At 47.6% G+C, this 21959-nt stretch overlaps 1 protein-coding gene across 1 annotated transcript; it reads left to right on the top strand.

The window, feature by feature from the left end:
* Window positions 1-12818: 12818 nt before the first annotated feature.
* Window positions 12819-21951, top strand: ppil6 (peptidylprolyl isomerase (cyclophilin)-like 6; the record flags this gene model as incomplete). Its single annotated transcript, XM_083790978.1, has 8 exons — window positions 12819-12896; window positions 12990-13085; window positions 13407-13598; window positions 14640-14702; window positions 14934-15081; window positions 15864-15923; window positions 16030-16169; window positions 21844-21951. 8 exons carry the CDS (start codon window positions 12819-12821, stop codon window positions 21949-21951), a joined length of 885 nt encoding a protein of 294 aa, XP_083647104.1.
* Window positions 21952-21959: the final 8 nt, after the last annotated feature.

Below are 21959 nucleotides of genomic sequence, written 5' to 3'. Positions count from 1 at the left end.
TCTTTTGGGCTTTCCATTTACTCCTCTGGTCATTTAACTGGACATAGAAGCGCCTGTTGTTGAGGAGGCTTTTCCTGACCATTGTGCGGTGTTGGACAGTGTCGTAGGCAGCAGAGAGATCTCTGAATGCTGCTCCAGTTATTTGTTTCCCCTCAAACCCATCCTCAATGTGTTGGGTGAGGTTGAGCTCTGTCCAGCACAGGAGCGGCTGGGACGGAAACCAGCTTGGTCTTTAGTCAGCTTGGTATCTATGAGTGGCAACAAGGCGTTGGAGTAGCAGCTTCTCATATAGCCTTGTAGGTGATGCAGAGGGAAATGGGTCGGTAGCTCTTTGTGGATAATGGGTCTTTGCCAGGTTTAGGGATTGCAACCACTTTGGCCTTTTCCCAGACAGAAGGGATGGTTTTCTGTGCTATGTATGTGTTCAGCATCCCCACAAGCCAGGTCTTTGCGTTGGGTCCCAGGTGCTGTAACATTTCTGCCAGTAGGTCATCAATCCCTGCTGCTTTTCCGGGTTTCAACTTTCCCATTGCAGTTTCAAGTTCTTCTAGGTCGAAGGGTTTGGTTTGAGGGCTGGCTGATTGTGGTTGGTCTGATACCACTGTGCGATGGTATTCTCCTGTGGGTCGGTGGCGGTCTTGGTCACAACTGGTGGCCAACAGTTGTAACCAACACCGCCACCGACCCACATAGAATACCATCGCACAGTGGTATCAGACCAACCACAATCAGCCAGCCCTCAAACCAAACCCTTCGACTTAGAAGAACGTGAAACTGCAATGGGAAAGTTGAAACCCGGAAAAGCAGCAGGGATTGATGGCATACTTGCAGAAATGATACAGCACCTGGGACCTATCGCAAGGACCTGGCTTGTGGGGATGCTGAACACATGCATAGCACAGAAAACCATCCCTTCTGTTTGGAAAAAGGCTGGAGTAGTTGCAATCCCTAAACCTGGCAAAGACCCATTATCCCCGAAGAGCTACCGACCCATTTCCCTCCTCTGCATCACGTCTTTCTTATACCTGTGGTGTGCGGGCTCCATCCAATACCTACACCAGTTGTGATGCAACAGAGTTTGCTGTGACCGTTGTGAATTATGGGTGGTGTGGTCTTTGCCAAGACGGTGGATTGTGGCCCATGCCTTCCTGCTGTTATTTGTCATTATGGTGTTCTCTATATCTTTTCGTCCTGGGCATGACGTTAAACTGTTCCGTTCGAGAGGACCGGCGACCCTCGAATGTAAACTGCCACGAAAGGAAACTGTGTGTGTGAGGTGTTCTCTATCATTTCATTCCAGACTTCACTGTCTATCTCCTGTGTTTTCCATTCATCTTGAGCGTTACACAGTCGTCTGATGTGCGGGGGGAGGTGCCGGCTAGCGCATAAAGGCACGGACGGGACAGGTGTTGTCTTGACCCATCCCGTGATGATGCGACAGGTGTCATTTAGGGCTGTGTCGACCAATTTGGTGTGACGTGATCGGCTCCAGCTTGAGCAGGCATACTCTGCTGTAGAGAAAGACAGGGCCATGGCAGTTGCACGGATTGTTTGTGGGTCTGCGCCCCACTTGGGAGTTCACTAGTTTTCACAGGATGTTATTGTGGGTGTTGACCGTGGCTTTTGTGTTCTCCAGGTGTTTTTTTGAAGAAGAGTGTCCTGTCCAGTGTAACTCCAAGATACATGGGGTGGGTATGGTTGGAGAGTTTGTGACCATCCCAAGTGACGCTCAGTTCTTTTCTCGCGTCTCGGTTCCTCAGGTGGAAGCTGCATAGTTGGGTTTGTGTGTCTTTCTTTTTCTGTCTTTCTTTCTTAGGACGGAGATCAAGGTAGACGCCATAGGAAGGCTCAACACTAGCCGATGCCCCTAGAGATCCATCCCAAAGCTTCCCTCAGGGAGCACAGCAAGCCAGCTAGCCAGCAAGCCTGCCCAGTCAGCCAACGCAGCCAGTCAGCTCCGCCAGTCAGCCAGTGTAGAAAGTCAGGCTGCCAAGCCAGAGCATATCAGCCCTTGCAGTCAGCCATTGCAGCCATACCAGCCTTGCTCAGTCAGCTCAGCCAGGCCTCTCTTGAGGCCTGGCTCTCTGTCTGCCTGGCCCGGTCTGCCCTGCCCTGCCTTGCAGCAACAGAACCAGCCTTTCTGGAAAGCCAGCCAGCTCAGAATGCGAGCTGAGCAAGCCAGTGCAGCAGCAAGCCCAGACTAGGTTACCGCAGCCTTACTGTGCAGCCACAGCCACTCAGTCTAGACCAGCAGGAGCTGGCCAGGCTCCAACCCTTGCAGCGCAGCCTTAGGCCGGACAGTCCCCCTGCCTGCACTTTGTTGCCTTCCTGGCCTGTCTGCCTGCCTAGGCGCCTCGGTCTTCCTGTCTGTCTGCCTTGGCCTGCCAGTCTGAAACTGGTTTAGACTAACTGCGTGCTTGCCAGCTGCGCTGGCTTGCTGAGCTCGTATTCTGAGCTGGCTGGCTTGCCAGCAAGGCTGGTTCTGTTGCTGCAAGGCAGGGCGGGGCAGACCGGGCCAGGCAGACAGAGAGCCAGGCCTCGAGAGAGGCCTGGCTGAGCTGACTGAGCAAGGCTGGTATGGCTACAATGGTTGACTGCAAGGGCTGATGTGCGCTGGCTTGGCAGCCTGACTTTCTACACTGGCTGACTGGCGGAGCTGGCTGGCTGCGTTGGCTGACTGGGCGGGCTTGCTGGCTAGCTGGCTTGCTGGACTCCCTGAGGGAAGCTTTGGGATGGATCTCTAGGGGCATCGGCTTGTGTTGAGCCTTCCAACGGCGTCTACCTTGATCTTCGTCCTAAGAAAGAAAGACAGAAAAAGAAACACACACACAAACTCAACTATGCAGCTTCCACATGAGGAAGGCAGGCAGGCACGCAGGCAGGCACAAGCTGCCTGCGTGCTTGCTTCGCCCTCCAGTTGCTGCTCCAGTTATTTGTTTTCCCTCAAACCCATCCTCAATGTGTTGGGTGAGGTTGAGCTCTGTCCAGCACAGGACGGGACGGAAACCAGCTTGGTCTTTAGTCAGCTTGGTGTCTATGAGTGGTATGAGGCGTTGGAGTAGCAGCCTCTCTTGTAGGTGATGCAGAGGAGGGAAATGGGTCGGTAGCTCTTTGAGGATGATGGGTCTTTGCCAGGTTTGGGGATTGCAACCACTTTGGCTTTTCTCCAGACAGAAGGGATGGTTTTCTGTGCCATGCATGTGTTCAGCATCCCCACGAGCCAGGTCTTTGCGTTAGGTTCCAGGTGCTGTATAATTTCTGCCAGTATGTCATCAATCCCTGCTGCTTTTCCGGGTTTCAACTTTCCCATTGCAGTTTTGAGTTCTTCTAGGTCGAAGGGTTTGGTTTGAGGGCTGGCTGATTGTGGTTGGTCTGATACCACTGTGCGATGGTATTCTCCTGTGGGTCGTGGCGGTGTTGGTTACGACTGTTGGCCACCAGTTGTGATGCAACAGAGTTCGCTGTGACCGTTGTGAATTATGGGTGGCTCCCTGAGGTCCTTGATCGCCATTGGGTCCAACAGTGGTCATTGAAGCGTGCACACACATGCACACATGCACCTACACACACAGGGGCACATGCGTATGCACACCTGGACCTTTAAATGAACAACAACACAAAAACTAAGGCACTGGTGTCGGACTTCTGGTTTACCGGAACGGGGTTCAACTCCCTGCAGTGCCCTGCTCAATGTGTTGTATTTCATTCATTGGTCCATGGTCTCAGGTCATTGAGCGGCGCGCTATAGTGTGCGATTCTTCATCATTGTTGAGGATTTTTTAAAGGTGAAAATCAAGGAAAAGCAAAAGGCTATAGTCCATGGTCACGGACCGCATACTGGTCAAGGTCATTTATACTGGTGAAGATCATTTACTAGTCTTCTAAAGGTCATTTATACTGGTGAAGATCATTTACTAGTCTTCTAAAGGTCATTTATACTGGTCAAGGTCAATTACTAGTCTCATGAAGGTAATTTATACTGGTCAGTCATATACTGGTCACTGTCATTTCTACTGGTGAAGGTCATTTATACTGGTCAAGGTCATTTGTACTTGTCAAGGTCATTTATACTGGTCAAGGTCATTTACTAGTCTTATTGAAGGTAATTTATACTGCTCAAGGTCATTGATATTGGTCAAGGTCATTAAGTGGCACGCTATAGTGCGCGATTCTTCATCATTGTTGAGGATTTGAAAAAAGGTTAAATTGCAGAAAAGCGAAAGGCTAAAGTCCATGGTCACGGAGGGCATACTATAGTATGTTGTTTTTCTTTTTTTTGGTGGTGTGCGGGCTCCATCCAATAACTACACCAGTTGTGATGCAATAGAGTTTGCTGTGACCGTTGTGAATTATGGGTGGTGTGGTCTTTGCCAAGACGGTGGATTGTGGCCCATGCCTTCCTGCTGTTATTTGTCATGTTGGTGTTCTCTATATCTTTTCGTCCTGGGCATGACGTTAAACTGTTCCGTTCGAGAGGACCGGCGACCCTCGAATGTAAACGGGTGTTGGGACAGGGTCAGGTGTTGTCTTGATGCATCCTATGATGATGCCACAGGTGTCATTTAGGGCTGTGTCGACCAATTTGGTGTGACGGGATAGGCTTGTAGGTGATGCAGAGGAGGGAAATGGGTCGGTAGCTCTTTGGGGATAATGGGTCTTTGCCAGGTTTAGGGATTGCAACCACTTTGGCCTTTTTCCAGACAGAAGGGATGGTTTTCTGTGCTATGCATGTGTTCAGCATCCCCACAAGCCAGGTCTTTCCGTTAGGTCCCAGGTGCTGTATCATTTCTGCTAGTAGGTCATCAATCCCTGCTGCTTTTCCGGGTTTCAACTTTCCCATTGCAGTTTCACGTTCTTCTAGGTCGAAGGGTTTGGTTTGAAGGCTGGCTGATTGTGGTTGGTCTGATACCACTGTGCGATGGTATTCTCCTGTGGGTTGGTGGCGGTCTTGGTCACAACTGGTGGCCAACAGTTGTAACCAACACCGCCACCGACCCACATAGAATACCATCGCACAGTGGTATCAGACCAACCATAATCAGCCATCACTCAAACCAAACCCTTCGACCTAGAAGAACTTGAAACTGCAATGGGAAAGTTGAAACCCGGAAAAGCAGCAGGGATTGATGACCTACTGGCAGAAATGATACAGCACCTGGGACCTAACTCAAGGCCCTGGCTTGTGGGGATGCTGAACACATGCACAGCACAGAAAACCACCCCTTCTGTCTGGAAAAAGGCCAAAGTGGTTGCAATCCCTAAACCTGGCAAAGACCCATTATCCCCGAAGAGCTACCGACCCATTTCCCTCCTCTGCATCACGTCTTTCTTATACCTGTGGTGTGCGGGCTCCATCCAATACCTACACTAGTTGTGATGCAACAGAATTTGCTCTGACCGTTGTGAATTATGGGTGGTGTGGTCTTTGCCAAGACGGTGGATTGTGGCCCATGCCTTCCTGCTGTTATTTGTCATTTGTCATTATGGTGTTCTCTATATCTTTTCGTCCTGGGCATGACGTTAAACTGTTCCGTTTGAGAGGACCGGCGACCCTCGAATGTAAACAGCCACGAAAGGAAACTGTGTGTGTGAGGTGTTCTCTATCATTTCATTCCAGACTTCACTGTCTATCTCCTGTGTTTTCCATTCATCTTGAGCGTTACACAGTCGTCTGATGTGCGGGGGGAGGTGCCGGCTAGCGCATAAAGGCACGGACGGGACAGGTGTTTTCTTGACCCATCCCGTGATGATGCGACAGGTGTCATTTAGGGCTGTGTCGACCAATTTGGTGTGACGTGATCGGCTCCAGCTTGAGCAGGAATACTCTGCTGTAGAGAAAGACAGGGCCATGGCAGTTGCACGGATTGTTTGTGGGTCTGCGCCCCACTTGGGAGTTCACTAGTTTTCACAGGATGTTATTGTGGGTGTTGACCGTGGCTTTTGTGTTCTCCAGGTGTTTTTTTGAAGAAGAGTGTCCTGTCCAGTGTAACTCCAAGATACATGGGGTGGGTATGGTTGGAGAGTTTGTGACCATCCCAAGTGACGCTCAGTTCTTTTCTCGCGTCTCGGTTCCTCAGGTGGAAGCTGCATAGTTGGGTTTGTGTGTCTTTCTTTTTCTGTCTTTCTTTCTTAGGACGGAGATCAAGGTAGACGCCATAGGAAGGCTCAACACTAGCTGATGCCCCTAGAGATCCATCCCAAAGCTTCCCTCAGGGAGCACAGCAAGCCAGCTAGCCAGCAAGCCTGCCCAGTCAGCCAACGCAGCCAGTCAGCTCCGCCAGTCAGCCAGTGTAGAAAGTCAGGCTGCCAAGCCAGAGCATATCAGCCCTTGCAGTCAGCCATTGCAGCCATACCAGCCTTGCTCAGTCAGCTCAGCCAGGCCTCTCTTGAGGCCTGGCTCTCTGTCTGCCTGGCCCGGTCTGCCCTGCCCTGCCTTGCAGCAACAGAACCAGCCTTTCTGGAAAGCCAGCCAGCTCAGAATGCGAGCTGAGCAAGCCAGTGCAGCAGCAAGCCCAGACTAGGTTACCGCAGCCTTACTGTCCAGTTGCTGCTCCAGTTATTTGTTTTCCCTCAAACCCATCCTCAATGTGTTGGGTGAGGTTGAGCTCTGTCCAGCACAGGACGGGACGGAAACCAGCTTGGTCTTTAGTCAGCTTGGTGTCTATGAGTGGTATGAGGCGTTGGAGTAGCAGCCTCTCTTGTAGGTGATGCAGAGGAGGGAAATGGGTCGGTAGCTCTTTGAGGATGATGGGTCTTTGCCAGGTTTGGGGATTGCAACCACTTTGGCCTTTCTCCAGACAGAAGGGATGGTTTTCTGTGCCATGCATGTGTTCAGCATCCCCACGAGCCAGGTCTTTGCGTTAGGTTCCAGGTGCTGTATAATTTCTGCCAGTATGTCATCAATCCCTGCTGCTTTTCCGGGTTTCAACTTTCCCATTGCAGTTTTGAGTTCTTCTAGGTCGAAGGGTTTGGTTTGAGGGCTGGCTGATTGTGGTTGGTCTGATACCACTGTGCGATGGTATTCTCCTGTGGGTCGTGGCGGTGTTGGTTACGACTGTTGGCCACCAGTTGTGATGCAACAGAGTTCGCTGTGACCGTTGTGAATTATGGGTGGCTCCCTGAGGTCCTTGATCGCCATTGGGTCCAACAGTGGTCATTGAAACATGCACCTACACACACAGGGGCACATGCGTATGCACACCTGGACCTTTAAATGAACAACAACACAAAAACTAAGGCACTGGTGTCGGACTTCTGGTTTACCGGAACGGGGTTCAACTCCCTGCAGTGCCCTGTTCAATGTGTTGTATTTCATTCATTGGTCCATGGTCTCAGGTCATTGAGCGGCGCGCTATAGTGTGCGATTCTTCATCATTGTTGAGGATTTTTTAAAGGTGAAAATCAAGGAAAAGCAAAAGGCTATAGTCCATGGTCACGGACCGCATACTGGTCAAGGTCATTTATACTGGTGAAGATCATTTACTAGTCTTCTAAAGGTCATTTATACTGGTGAAGATCATTTACTAGTCTTCTAAAGGTCATTTATACTGGTCAAGGTCATTTACTAGTCTCATGAAGGTAATTTATACTGGTCAGTCATATACTGGTCACGGTCATTTATACTGGTCAAGGTCATTTGTACTTGTCAAGGTCATTTATACTGGTCAAGGTCATTTACTAGTCTTATTGAAGGTCATTTATACTGCTCAAGGTTATTGATCAATATCAATGACCTTGATGACCCCAAGGTCATTAAGTGGCATGCTATAGTGCGCGATTCTTCATCATTGTTCACGATTAAAAAAAAGGTTAAATCGCGGAAAAGCGAAAGGCTATAGTCCATAGTCTCGGAGGGCATACAAAAATGTGTGGTGCTATACAGGCCGTTCTGGAAAATTTGGGACAGAGGTTCATCGTTGGCATCCAGGGAGTGTGTGTGCAAAATTTGGCATCGACCGGGTTAATGGTGCTGGAGATTAGCTGTTAACAAACTGACGGACACACACACACACACACACTCACTCAGAGTGCAAAACATACTCTATCCCCATGGCTTTGGCCTGGTGCCATACCGTTATTAATTATTGCCTACAATGTCAATTGTGAAATTACTTTACCGTTGCAATGCAAAATTTACATTTCAACGAATGGACCTCGTAAAACAAAACAAAAACCAAGGCACTGGTTGTGGTACTTCTGGTTTACCGGAATGGGGTTCAACTCCCTGCAGTGCTCTGCTCAATTTGTTGTATTTACATGGTTCATTTTTATTTTCTGCTCATTGTGTTGCCTTTTCATAGATGATAACCCCCAGGTTCTTTAATGTGTTTGCACTCCCTACAGTTAGGTTACCAAGTCTATTTATTTATTATTTCTGTTCACTAGAACTAGAACCAATTACCAAAGTAGGCTTTCTAATGACACAACTCGCCTTTGTTTTTATGTGTAGCAAAAACGTTCTTTTTATTTACGCCAAAGAGTAGAGGCTGGTCTGCATTCATGCGAGCGGGGAAGTTTAGAGTAACATAGCTCTAAATGAAACGCATTAGAGCTATGGACCAGAGCTAGTAGTCATAGCACTTCATGGTATATGCATAGTTTATATAGTTTCATTATAGATATATTAAACAAAGAGGACTGGAGTCAATTGGGTTATATTATGTTTAACACTAATTTGAAGCTGTCAAAATCTGACAGACTTCTGGCGGCCATGGCCACGCCCACCTTTTGGTAACGCCCACTTTCGGCCAAGCCCACAAAAAGGACCCCCCATGTCATTTGCCAGGCAGGCTCCACTCTCAGACAGATATTTGGCTCCGTCTTATGAGCTAATTTAGAACTTCCTGTCTGAGAGCTAGCTAATTTAAGACATCCGGTTGCCTTCAGAATAAAATAAGGTTATTTAATTCGTTAATTAAATAATTGTCAATGCCCCAAGGCACAGCACTTTTTTGAGCGTTGACCTCAGTAGAAGGTCTGCTGCCGTGAATTTTACACCTCTCCCACTTAGCGGAGAGTGGGGTGTGGTACAGGACATCTCCCCAAACGCGTGGGTATACTGCATCTACAAGTAGTACAAGATAAATTGAAACCATTGACACCTACTTCGATGGTTCAGTTGTCATCTATGCCGGGGAATTTAGCAGCTCTCATTCAAGCGTTTTTTCAAAATCCAGGTCACACATTTGATTGCAAAACAATCTGTGGTGTCACTCAACAACTAGTGAATAGCATCTTACTTGGCCTTAGGAATGCACAATGACCCATTAGATTTTATACACAAACTAGTAGTTTGGTTGAGTATGTGTGGTGTCCACACAGTTGTTCAAGCAAAACATACAGACATCTGTACATTCTGTGCCTGGACAGTTGAAAGCAATTAACAGAACAATAACGGAGGACAATTTGGAAGAAGATGATGATGATGTGGTTTTATGCAATGAAAGTCTAAATGACAATATGTGTGAAGCTATACCATTACCAATTCTAACATTTCTACAACAGACATCTGCTATCAAAAAATGTCACACACGGCTTGAAGAAGCATGCGGGGCAGGACTCAACATTTAGACGGAAACTTGAGAAATTCAATCTAGCCAACACATCAGTGTCATTAGTGTCTCAGAAATGTTCTAGGACAGAAGTATGCACCATATTAAATAGATTTGTAGAATACACACTTCGGTCTCCTTTCCTTGGAGATGACCTGCTTTGCCTGAAAAGTCTTAGGCCTCTTTTAGACGGCGACGATCTCCATATAACACGTCAAAGTCCCGTTGCGTTCTCATTTTTTCTTACCCTTTACACGAGAACGCACACGTTATGATATGATGTGCTATTATGCTATACTGTCGCTAGGTGGCGATAACGGGCTGCCAAATAGACAGGTCACCCACGTACAAGAAGAAGAAGCCCTAAGCGGCGCAACACTGCTCTGGGCTCGCCACGGGATGGTATATATTTTATAATACATTAGGCTACATAAACGCTGCTGCCGCGGCTGCCGCCTATCACAGGGCTTTTTATTTACATCATGGTTTTACATTCACCATCGCTGATGAGCAGCACTTTGTATGCGCTGTGAGCCAACGTGAGCCATGATGTCATAAGTTTTGCGGATTCACCGTTTTGCCTGTTTATATGGAGACCATAGGATACGGCGTTCTCAAAGATTTCCACTCTGGGAGGCAGTTTCACTTCGTTGCGTTTTCACCTCCTGAGAACACGGTTCTCGTCTAAATGACAGCAGCAAACGATACTTTATTTTGACGTTTTATATGAACACCATCCTCGTGTAAATAGCACCTTAGTCTGTATAGTTGTACTCAATGTGGTGACAAGGCCTTACCATCTACAAAGAACATGTCACAATTCATAGTGCAGCCACTTGACGTGTCACAAAAAGGCATCTTAGACACTATTGCACAAATATTACCTGCTCAATCTGAACAATGTGAAACATGTCAGCAGGAAAAGAGCTTATCAACATATGAAGTAATTAACAGCCCACAGACCTTACTTCTCCTGTTAAGAGCTGGCACAAAAATTCCAAAAACGTTCAATTTATCCTGTCTGTACCACCAAAATGAGTATGCTTTGACCAGTATGTGTGTATTTTTCGACAGGCCACCATATGCGTCATTGTACATCCTTAAAGATCATAAATGGCATATCTGGACAAATTAATCGAATGACACAGCAGGCTATACCTTTGAGCTGATGCAAAGAACATCCGCTCGACAGCACACAAAGACAGTAGTCACAAGTAGTTTCTATGTCGTGTCATACGAGAAAATAAACAGTCGAGAAATAATCAAGTTTCGTCAGGACAAACAAATGCATAAATGCACAGACAGATGCAATCAACGCACACAAGTGACACCCATTCCAAAGCTAGAGGTAACTCCTTGACCTGACTTAGCTTGCGTAGAGAAAGTGATTTCATGTCAATGCCCCAAGGCACAGCACTTTTTTGAGCGTTGACCCCAGTAGAAGGTCTGCTGCTGTGAATTTTACACCTCTCTCGCTTAGCGGAGAGTGGGGTGTGGTAGAGGACATCTCCCCGAACACGTGGGTATGTCCAGATAGTTGCCTCGCGGAGGCCTCTTTGTCCAGTGTCCATTCTGGGTCCGGAAACGGTACTTTTTGTCAGCATTGACCCCAGTAGAAGGTCTGCTGCTGTGAATTTTACACCTCTCCCGCTTAGCGGAGAGTGTGGTGTGGTAGAGGACATCTCCCCGAACGCGTGGGTATGTCCAGATAGTTGCCTCGCGGAGGCCTCTTTGTCCAGTGTCCATTCTGGGTCCGGAAACGTTACTTTTTTCAGCGTTGACCACAGTAGAAGGTCTGCTGCTGTGAATTTTACACCTCTCCCGCTTAGCGGAGAGTGGGGTGTGGTACAGGACATCTCCCCGAACGCGTGGGTATGTCCAGATAGTTGCCTCGCGGAGCCGTCTTTTGTCCAGTGTCCATTCTGGGTCCGGAAACGGTACTTTTTGTCAGCCTTGACCCCAGTAGAAGGTCTGCTGCTGTGAATTTTACACCTCTCCCGCTTAGCGGAGAGTGTGGTGTGGTAGAGGACATCTCCCCGAACGTGTGGGTATGTCCAGATAGTTGCCTCGCGGAGGCCTCTTTGTCCAGTGTCCATTCTGGGTCCGGAAACGGTACTTTTTGTCAGCATTGACCCCAGTAGAAGGTCTGCTGCTGTGAATTTTACACCTCTCCCGCTTAGCGGAGAGTGGGGTGTGGTACAGGACATCTCCCCGAACGCGTGGGTATGTCCAGATAGTTGCCTCGCGGAGCCGTCTTTTGTCCAGTGTCCATTCTGGGTCCGGAAACGGTACTTTTTGTCAGCCTTGACCCCAGTAGAAGGTCTGCTGCTGTGAATTTTACACCTCTCCCGCTTAGCGGAGAGTGTGGTGTGGTAGAGGACATCTCCCCGAACGTGTGGGTATGTCCAGATAGTTGCCTCGCGGAGGCCTCTTTGTCCAGTGTCCATTCTGGGTCCGGAAACGGTACTTTTTGTCAGCATTGACCCCAGTAGAAGGTCTGCTGCTGTGAATTTTACACCTCTCCCGCTTAGCGGAGAGTGTGGTGTGGTAGAGGACATGTCCCCAAACGTGTGGGTATGTCCAGATAGTTGCCTCGCGGAGGCCTCTTTGTCCAGTGTCCATTCTGGGTCCGGAAACGGTACTTTTTTCAGCGTTGACCACAGTAGAAGGTCTGCTGCTGTGAATTTTACACCTCTCCCGCTTAGCGGAGAGTGGGGTGTGGTACAGGACATCTCCCCGAACGCGTGGGTATGTCCAGATAGTTGCCTCGCGGAGCCGTCTTTTGTCCAGTGTCCATTCTGGGTCCGGAAACGGTACTTTTTGTCAGCCTTGACCCCAGTAGAAGGTCTGCTACTGTGAATTTTACACCTCTCCCGCTTAGCGGAGAGTGGGGTGTGGTATAGGACATCTCCCCGAACGCGTGGGTATGTCCAGATAGTTGCCTTGCGGAGCCGTCTTTTGTCCAGTGTCCACTTTATAAAGTCCATGCACTCCAGTGAATAGCATTTATCCATTTAGATAACTTTATTATTATTATTATAAGGATTTAATTACTTATTCTTACACAGAAACATAATGTGTGTCTTATAGCATCATATAGCATCATTTAAATGCTTAATTTGTAGTTTTAATGTGCAAATTAAACTTTTTTTCAATACTCTAGAGGGTACTCTTATTTTGAAGAGATCGTCCACCGGAAGTCTTAAATTAGCTCACTAGATTAGCTCACTAGACGCTGCCGTGGAACCGAATGTTGCCAATATAGTTATGCCATCCAATGTGCAAATAGAAATTGTCGGCTTGATTAAAGAACATAACTTTCATGTTGCCAAGAATGTTGCTGAGGTAAGGTTAGCATAATGTAATTCATGAAGAGCTGGCAAACAAAACTTAAATCACAATTAACTCTTGTATCTTCATTCTCAATCTCAATAACAGGAACTAAAACTAAAATATCCCGATGCCTTTTTGGATCCAAAAATTCAACCACTGTTCGAAAGTGATTGGCATGTCTATTTGTATAATAAGAAAAGGGTAGGTACAGTAAGTTATGTTTGCCTTTGTTACTTAGTTATTATATTGATATAATAATAGTCATATAATCTCTCAACTCAAGACAGAACCACAAATATTTTAGGCTACCGAATGCATTCCCAGATAATTGCCTACAGATGATGACACCATCATTCTGATATACATGAGTCAATGATAATCTCATATAAGCCTAATGGAAGCGTATTGCACTTTGCAGTGCAAGATATTTAGTCTATTCTGTTTATTGTCTATTTTGCGCTGTTGACATTGTTGAAATACTGAACCAAAAACCAATACTTCTTTAAAACATTCTTATCCAAGGAGCTACAGGGGGAAGTGTGGCAGTTTTCCAGCAACCTGATGTGCTTTCTGAACGGCCAACTAATTGGTGATGAGAAGGACCTTGCCAGCTGGGCTGAGAAACAGTGGCAGTTCACTGGACACATTCGTCCACATGCATTTTATGCAGAGCTCACTGGAGACTATTATGTCAAACATCTCCACAAGACACGGGTGAGTCGACACAACGGTCACACTGTCACATAACATATATACTATATAGATAAGTAAAATGGAAGTCGGATGCATGAAAGAAGTCTTTCTTCGTTCACTGTTGTGGACTGGTATCTCTATTGTGTGTTTGTTTCCCCTGTTACAGTTTAGGTCATATTATATTATGAATTATATTTAGACACCTTTCCAATTTAGTCCAACAGAACACGTTATATTTTGATAATGTCTCGTTATTATTATTTAAAATAAAATAAAATCACACCAGTGTAAATTGAGGGGTGCTCATATCATCACGTCATCATACATCATCTCATTCTGGCCAATCACAATTTGCGTCCTCACTTTTGTCTTCAATGTTTGTGTTTACACATGTTTGTGTTTACAAACCCTCAAACTGTCTATGGGAATTCACTTTGTCTTCAATGTTTGTGTTTACACAAACCCTCAAACTGTCTATGGGAATTCACTTTGTCTTCAATGTTTGTGTTTACACAAACCCTCAAACTGTCTATGGGAATTCACGTTGTCTTCAATGTTTGTGTTTACACAAACCCTCAAACTGTCTATGGGAATTCACTTTGTCTTCAATGTTTGTTTACACAAACCTCAAAAGCTGGACATAGGAGTGGCTACCACCACTCAAAAATCCAAGCAATACTTGATAAGCTATTGAAACAATAGACATTGAGGGACACAAGGACCTCCTATGCCCAGCAAACATTGAAGTCAAAAGTGAAGATGGAAAAGTGAGGACGCAAATTGTGATTGGCCAGAATGGGATGATGTACAATGATAAGAGCACCCCTCACTTCACACGGGTGTGATTTTTATGTTAATGCATAACAAACTATGTTTATTGTGTGGCCCTCATTGCTAAACATACATCTCTGTAGTATTGTGTTTGACCATAGTCGAAGTTACTTGGAACTTGGAATATGTACTGCAGAATAATATCATGTACACATATTTGTAGTATTATAATTATATCAAGTAAATTCCCTTGGGCTTTGACAGCATCTAACTATATTTATTTTATCACAGCATCAGTTTGTCTTCATGGACATTGAGATTCAAGGGGAGCCAGTAGGGAGGTTGCTGTTTGAGGTAAAGCCTGATTTATACTTACTGGTAATCGTATGACGCTTCATGTGCCAAAATAGCAGCTCACTGTCTGTACTCTGTCGTACAACAATTTTACAGATTTTCTCATTGCATTAATTCAACACTCTGAAATGTGTGATCTGTTCTATCCAGACGTGAATGAATTTTAACAAGTAAAGCCAACTAGACAATCTCCCAATTTGTATCTCATCACATTACCATGCATCTCCCCAGCTGTTCTCAGATGTGTGTCCAAAGACTTGTAAGAACTTCCAGGCCCTGTGCACAGGAGAATGTGATCCCTCACAGAGTGGTCTCATGCTATGCTACAAGGGCTCTGTGTTCCATCGTGTGGTACCTAGTGGCTGGGTACAAGGTGGAGGTATGGTTCATAAGCCATTATTGTCTTTAATGTAGTTTAATGTAGTTTTTGTTTTTCATTATTGCATTTACATAATGTTTGGGTGGCTGCCCTACGTTTAATTGACTATTGATCTTCTTGATAGCCCTATTCGTATTTAACTGTTGACACATTTTGACAACTTTTTGAGTGGTGCAACCACTCCTATAGCTATGTGTGTCCCTGGCTGTGACCGAGCACGAAAATAGCGTTTGGTTGGTTTTCACCACCACTGTTGCGCAGCACACACACACACACACACACACACACACACACACACACACACAAACTGTATATATGATGATTTTGGGTGTGACAGTACAGTACAGTAGAGGGACCCCCACACGGTAACTCTATCATTTCTCGACCGTTTCGGACGCGGGGCGGCTCGCCGGAACCAGGTCGGCACCCTGGGCGCGTTCCTGTGGGTTTGGAACTTCTGGGGACCCCCACACAGAGTTACACAACTTTTTATTTAACACAATGTTTTTATTAAATTGTTAAATTATGATATTATCAAACATACAGACAGTATACGTGAGGAAGAGGAAATGCATGCATGTATTTAAGGTAATTCACTCCGACCAGAAGTAGGAATATAATAGGCCTACATGCCAACAATTAAAATGAATGACCAGAGGGGGATTATTGGGGATATCAAAGGTATAGGATAGGCATGGATTATCTCCCCGCCAGCATATTGAACCTTGTGTTTGTTGTACATAAGGAATGTAACAACCTCACCTGATGCCTTTCTTTAATAGATGTTTCACCAGAAGGAAAGGGCAATGGAGGGGAGTCAATCTATGGACCGATCTTTGAAGGTGCAGATACAGAGAGAGCTTGGACATCTACTGCACAACCCTGTGAATTTAATGTACTTGTTTACAGTATATTGTCTATAAGCGTATGTGTTCTCTCTTACTTTAGATGAAAGCTTTGCAGTTTCGCACACTAAGCGTGGCATTCTTGGAATGGCCAACCAGGGTCGCCATAGTAACGGATCCCAGTTCTACATCACTCTGCAGCCGTCTCTGTGGATGGACACGAAATATGTTGCCTTTGGGTTTGTGCCTGTGATTTGTAACTTTACAACTCTCTGGTTACGCTTAAGCATCATATTGATTCAGATTAGGGGTCAATTTAATTGATTCTAAAAGAAAATCAATCATTGATGTTAAAAAAAAATCAATTGGGGAAAAAGAGGGGTAAAATAATTGGCTAAAAATAATCTTGAAGAAAATAATCGGTAGTACCTAATTCAGATTAGCCCTCACACAATTTTGACAAACGATTAATATCAAATGTCAATGTATATGAAAACTACAGTCAGTTCTTGGTGATATAAACATACTTCAACTCTTAACGAGCTTACACTTAAGACGGAGGGTGGAGGTTGGAGGTGAGATTTATTGCAGATGAATTGATTACAGTATGGAGCTGGGATTGAGTGAATGGACAGAGAAGTGACTGACAGTATGATAACAGAATGATAACAGAATGATGACAGTATGAGGAGGAGACAGTGGAGGAGCTTTGGCGTGGGCCCCCTGGGGACGGACCAGAGCCTCGGTTCGGATCCTGCCTGGCGGAGGCAGGGGGGGCTCTTGAGCCTGCCCCCCTGGGGCCGACCTGGTGGAGCCTGCTGCTGGGCGGTCGTCGGGGAGGTGGCGGGTACCTGAACGGAAGCACAGATGAGCGAAGGGAAGTGAGGACCGTTTATAAAGGGGTGCGGACAAGGTAACGCAGATCTGATTGGAGCAGACGGATGATGGAGCATTACAGCTCTAAGTTGAACTATCGTTAACAACTAAAACTTCAACTCTTAACGAGCTTACACTTAAGACGGAGGGTGGAGGTTGGAGGTGAGATTTATTGCAGATGAATTGATTACAGTATGGAGCTGGGATTGAGTGAATGGACAGAGAAGTGACTGACAGTATGATAACAGAATGATAACAGAATGATGACAGTATGAGGAGGAGACAGTGGAGGAGCTTTGGCGTGGGCCCCCTGGGGACGGACCAGAGCCTCGGTTCGGATCCTGCCTGGCGGAGGCAGGGGGGGCTCTTGAGCCTGCCCCCCAAAAGGAATTAAATAGTGCGCGCCTGGAGGAATGGTGCAAACGTCTGGAGGAAGGAGTAAATTAAGGTTTACCTGGAAGGGACTATACAAACGATGTTGGAGAGATTCCCTCGACGAGCCGGGGCCTTTAGCGAGAAGGGATCCGTGGGAGAGTCAGGAAGGCCCCGCGCCATTGGAGCCTCACGACGCTGGTGCCGCCGACATGGGAGCCTTTGCGGAAGGGGCTTGTGGGAGAATGGTTAGTAGGTATGGTTGGTAGGCGAACAGCCCGATGGTTAGCGAGCCTCTGGATGGTTGGCCGGAAATCGTTTGCCGGCGGAGTCTGTTTGGGATGAGAGTAAGGTTGGTTAGCATGGCATGAATGAAACGTGAATGGAATGATTGTTTAGCAGGCGTCCTCTCGACAGAGGGCAGTGAGTGAGAATTTGATTAGCAGGCGTCCTCTCGACAGAGGGCAGTGAGTGAGAATTTGATTCGCCTGGCGGGACAGGGAGACTCCCGACGGAGGAGGCCTGCGTGGCCGGAGGACGGGTCGACCGTCGTTTTGGAGGAAGTGAGTGGGCGTCCTGGAGAGGGAGAACATGTTTAGAAGTGGGCAGAGGAGGAGGTACCCGCCACCCGACACATCCACCAGTCAATGTAGGTACCGCGCTGGAAGACACCATGGACTTCTGGGCATCGAGCACGGAGGCGGAGGAAGGTCTGACGTAGGAGGAGAAGGCGGAGGACGACCAGTGGCCCGAGGCTTGCAGGATCAGGACGGAGACGCCGCTGGCAGCAGCGGTGGTGGCGGCTCCGATTCTCAGGGAGTGGCTGGAGTATAGTGGTCAGGAGGGAGACCACATCTTAGGAGCAGCGAGCGGAGATGGGAGGCGAACTCTCTACGACGACCTCAGACGAGCCCTCCAACGACGACTCCGGTCATCTCGGTCCTTCGTACATCTGGCCAGCTCCTTGGCTTCCGCACCGGTATCTTTCTTTAGTGCGTCTGCCTAGGAAGGTGTGGGACGTCCTCTCGATCGACGCCCAGCGTTGGTTCCCGCGGTGCGGCCTTGGCCGGGAGTTCTCGATGGCGGTGGCAGTGACCAGCTAGTCTCCTCACTGCTATCTTCTCTGTTATACTTGGTAATGGCCCGTACGGATGCTCGTTGGTGATGTGCTCATCCTGGTTGATGTCAAGTACCACGGAGACATCCTGGTGCAGCACCCGTCCAGGGATTTCCGTGGGGCGGAAGTGTCCGGCATTCACGGCCGAGGAGGAGGACGGTCTCCGCAGTAGCAGGGAAGAAACTGGTCTTAACGTGGAGGGGGAGGAGCACGGAGGAGAGGTACCTGACCACGGTGCCGGACTAGTAGACGCCATGGATCTCTGGGCATCGAGCGAAAACTGGGCGTCGTGATGTTTGACGAACGCGGCAGACCCGAGGGGAAAGGTTTGACGAACATAGGTTCTTGGGCTATGGCTGACGCAGTGGACGTGGAACCGAAATTATTAATAGTGATATGGCCGACTGCGGGAAACTATTCCGCTTGGAATTCCCCCCCAAAACTGAAGTGGGAGCGTAGCACGTGGCCTGAGCTCTCCGAGCAACGGAGGCTGTGAATAGGTTATGGCTTAATCCATTTAGGCCTAAGGCGGATTCTAAAAACGCCTCTGAATCCTGACCTAAGGTTTCTGAAAAACTTCAAATATTTATAAAGCAGCATCGAAATTTTACATTTGAATACTGTACGTACTGTATGGGTTCCCGGCCTGAGGGGGTAAGATACCGATAGGGGTTCCCGCCCGGAAATGGGTTGAGGTGAGTGGTTTGAGACGTTGAGTGGGTGGTTACCTATGAGTTTAGACATTACGGCGCAGTTGAGACGTTGCGGTGCGTGGCTGTCGAGCTTAGCTGGTGCAGTGCATGGCTGCCAGAGGGTTTAGCTGTTGCAGTGCGTGGCTGCCGACTGAGTTTAGCTGTTGCAGTGCATGGCTGCCGACTGAGTTTAGCTGTCGCGGTGCGTGGCTGCCGGCTGGGTTTGGCTGCTGCAGTGCGTGGCTGCTGATGGGATTAGGCTGCGTTGGATGGCTGACGAGTTCAGCTCGGTGGGGGTCCGTGTTGAGGCCTAGCCGGGAACCTGGCCTTCCAGGCATGCGTGAACAGTGCTCGTTTCCCTGATGATCGCCGAGCAGGTAGCTGGACAGGAGGGGCACAAGCATGGAGTTAGTATGGTCGGACCGACGTGGCAGTTGGAGTGAGAGTAGAATATTAAGACTTAATTGACGGGAGAAACAATGCAGTTGACGGGTGAGTAACAGAGAAAATCTTAATTAGGTACGGCTCGGTGAGCACGGTCTCGCCATCGAGAAGGTCGACATAGGCGGACCTGAATCCTGAGAGAAGACAGACTATGCGCCCACTGCGCGTGAATGAAGTGGAAAGCGAGCTACGCTTTCTAACCATGTGTTGAACCGAGACATCAGAGACACGTACTTCCCACGGATTACAACTGGAGATTGAGAACGTGGCCCGTGGCGAAAAACTCCCATATCTGCTGGGCGAGGTACGACAATGTGCAAACGCGGCAGCAGATTTGAGATTTGCTGTGAAAGGAGAGGAATACCAGATGGAACACGGCCGCCCTGAAGACAAGCCATTTGTATGTTTGCACTATACCTGCGTCGAGTTAGCGTGACTGACGCGTTGACTCTTTTTCTGTGAAACGTGACGAGTCCTAAATGAACGATTTAGGGGGACAGCGGGAAGCCGATCCGCGCACTTGAGCCGATTCCTGAGCAAACGTAATGTGATAATCACACCCGTGAGAAATGAGGGGCGCTGGTGAAAAGGGGGCTAGCTCAAATTAACTAGGTGGTGAAAGGTCAAGTGAACGAGCGGTGCCGGCATGAACATTAAATGCCGTGAATGATAGGAACAGAGTGGCGTAAAGAGGGACAATATGGCAAGCATTTTCCCTTCATTGACAATGTAATAATGGAGCGTTCTTGAGGGTCTAACGTCGATCAGGGGGTTAGACATGGAATGAAAACCCGGGAATAAACCACAGCAAAATGTGACTTATTGAGCTGATAGTGGGAGCTCCGACCTGTAAAGCTCACGGCTTGTAGATCAGCTATTTGAACGTGTTCACACTGACACACGCCTCTCTTTTCTCTCTTCTTCTCCTCTTTTTACTTTGTTTCTTTTCCTCCTCCTTCTCTTTTTTCTCTTTCTCCCTTTCTCTCTTCTCTCTTTTTCTTTTTCCTACGATTACGCTCAACATCTCATCACAATCCACATGATTGGAGAAAGAATCTGGAGCACTAGTAGATTGCCAGGGCATGAATGAATGGGGCACCGAGTTGCCATGTTGGAGGAGACAAGCGCCAGGTCCGCAAAAACAAGTCACGAAAACTAACTTGAATCATTATGAAAACGATCCGACAGCGTCAGATAATTTACCAACATGTAACACTGAGGGTGCTTCGAATGAACCGTGGGTTTAAACAACGGCGTCCACCTGGTAAGTGATTAAATAAAACAAGCCTGAGACGCTTATAATGAGCGGACGTGGCAACCTGACGGCACCGGACATGCTCAGAGTAGTCTAGGAGTCTAAGATACGATAGTGGTGACGCTAGTGTAGCGCCGGCCGCAGCTAGAAGAAAATGCAGGCTTTAGACTCTCTTTATAAGGATAGATGACGAGGAGTTTATCATTGGAACGCCACCGGTCGCTCCGTTTATTATTATTCCATCCAACAGCTCATCACAGCCAACACTGGCGCATCACAACACTGCGTCATCAAAGCACGCCAGCCTTCAGGCAAAAGCAAACGATCCTCGAGCCTACACTAGTGTTGACTCTCGTGGCAACAATGGAATGCGGAAGTGCTCGTTCTATCTCGGGGGAAAGTTCCGCCAAGGAACAAAAAGTTTGGAACTAGACAAAGCGTGTCGCCACTCTACACTGTGGACGAACTAAAACGCCGTGTATGATTTTAGACCTGCAGCCTGATCTATGCTACGTTCACAGGATGACCAGTAGCTTACTGCCGTGAAAGCAACGTTTAATGCATGATCGCCCAGACGCCACCTGAAGCAGTGCGAGACTGGTGGCATGAGGCATTAGCAGCAGTATACACTATACGGCATAAGCAGCCTTGTAACGGCAACGCACGACGTACAAAGCACTGAGCAGCAGCAAGCAAGCAGGGTAAAAAGTGGCTAGTGCGGAGGCAGCATCGGAACGGAATCGAAATTAGGCTGTTAGCAGTTACGTTTGTTTTGAAGGTTGAACCATTCAGGTGGATAAATAGCAGTGACGAGCAATTAGAATGATACTGTATCTGATGGAGGCATGCAGGGCCTGGGACGCTGGCGAAACACCCGACGGTGTGTCCTGGGATGAAAGCTGCGGCCGTGGAGGAGTTTGTTGACTCTTGAACTTGGATGGAAATGACGAATGAAGAAGGTGAGCTGTGAGCTCTCGAACGTGTCTGTGTGCTACCTGAACGGAAGCACAGATGAGCGAAGGGAAGTGAGGACCGTTTATAAAGGGGTGCGGACAAGGTAACGCAGATCTGATTGGAGCAGACGGATGATGGAGCATTACAGCTCTAAGTTGAACTATCGTTAACAACTAAAACTTGTTTTTTTGTTTTTTTTCCAGTCAGGTGGTAGAAGGCACAGACGTACTGAAGAGACTAGAAGGGGTTCCAACCTACAATGAGAGACCAAAAGAGGAGTGTAAAATTGCAGACTGTGGAGCATTTGCACCATAATGTTTCAT

The sequence above is a fragment of the Protomyctophum parallelum genome (assembly GCF_964188405.1).
Source record: "Protomyctophum parallelum genome assembly, chromosome: 19".
Classification (NCBI taxonomy): domain Eukaryota; kingdom Metazoa; phylum Chordata; class Actinopteri; order Myctophiformes; family Myctophidae; genus Protomyctophum; species Protomyctophum parallelum.
The sequence above is the reverse complement of the archived record's forward strand: the minus strand, read 5'-3'. Positions and strand labels throughout refer to the sequence as shown.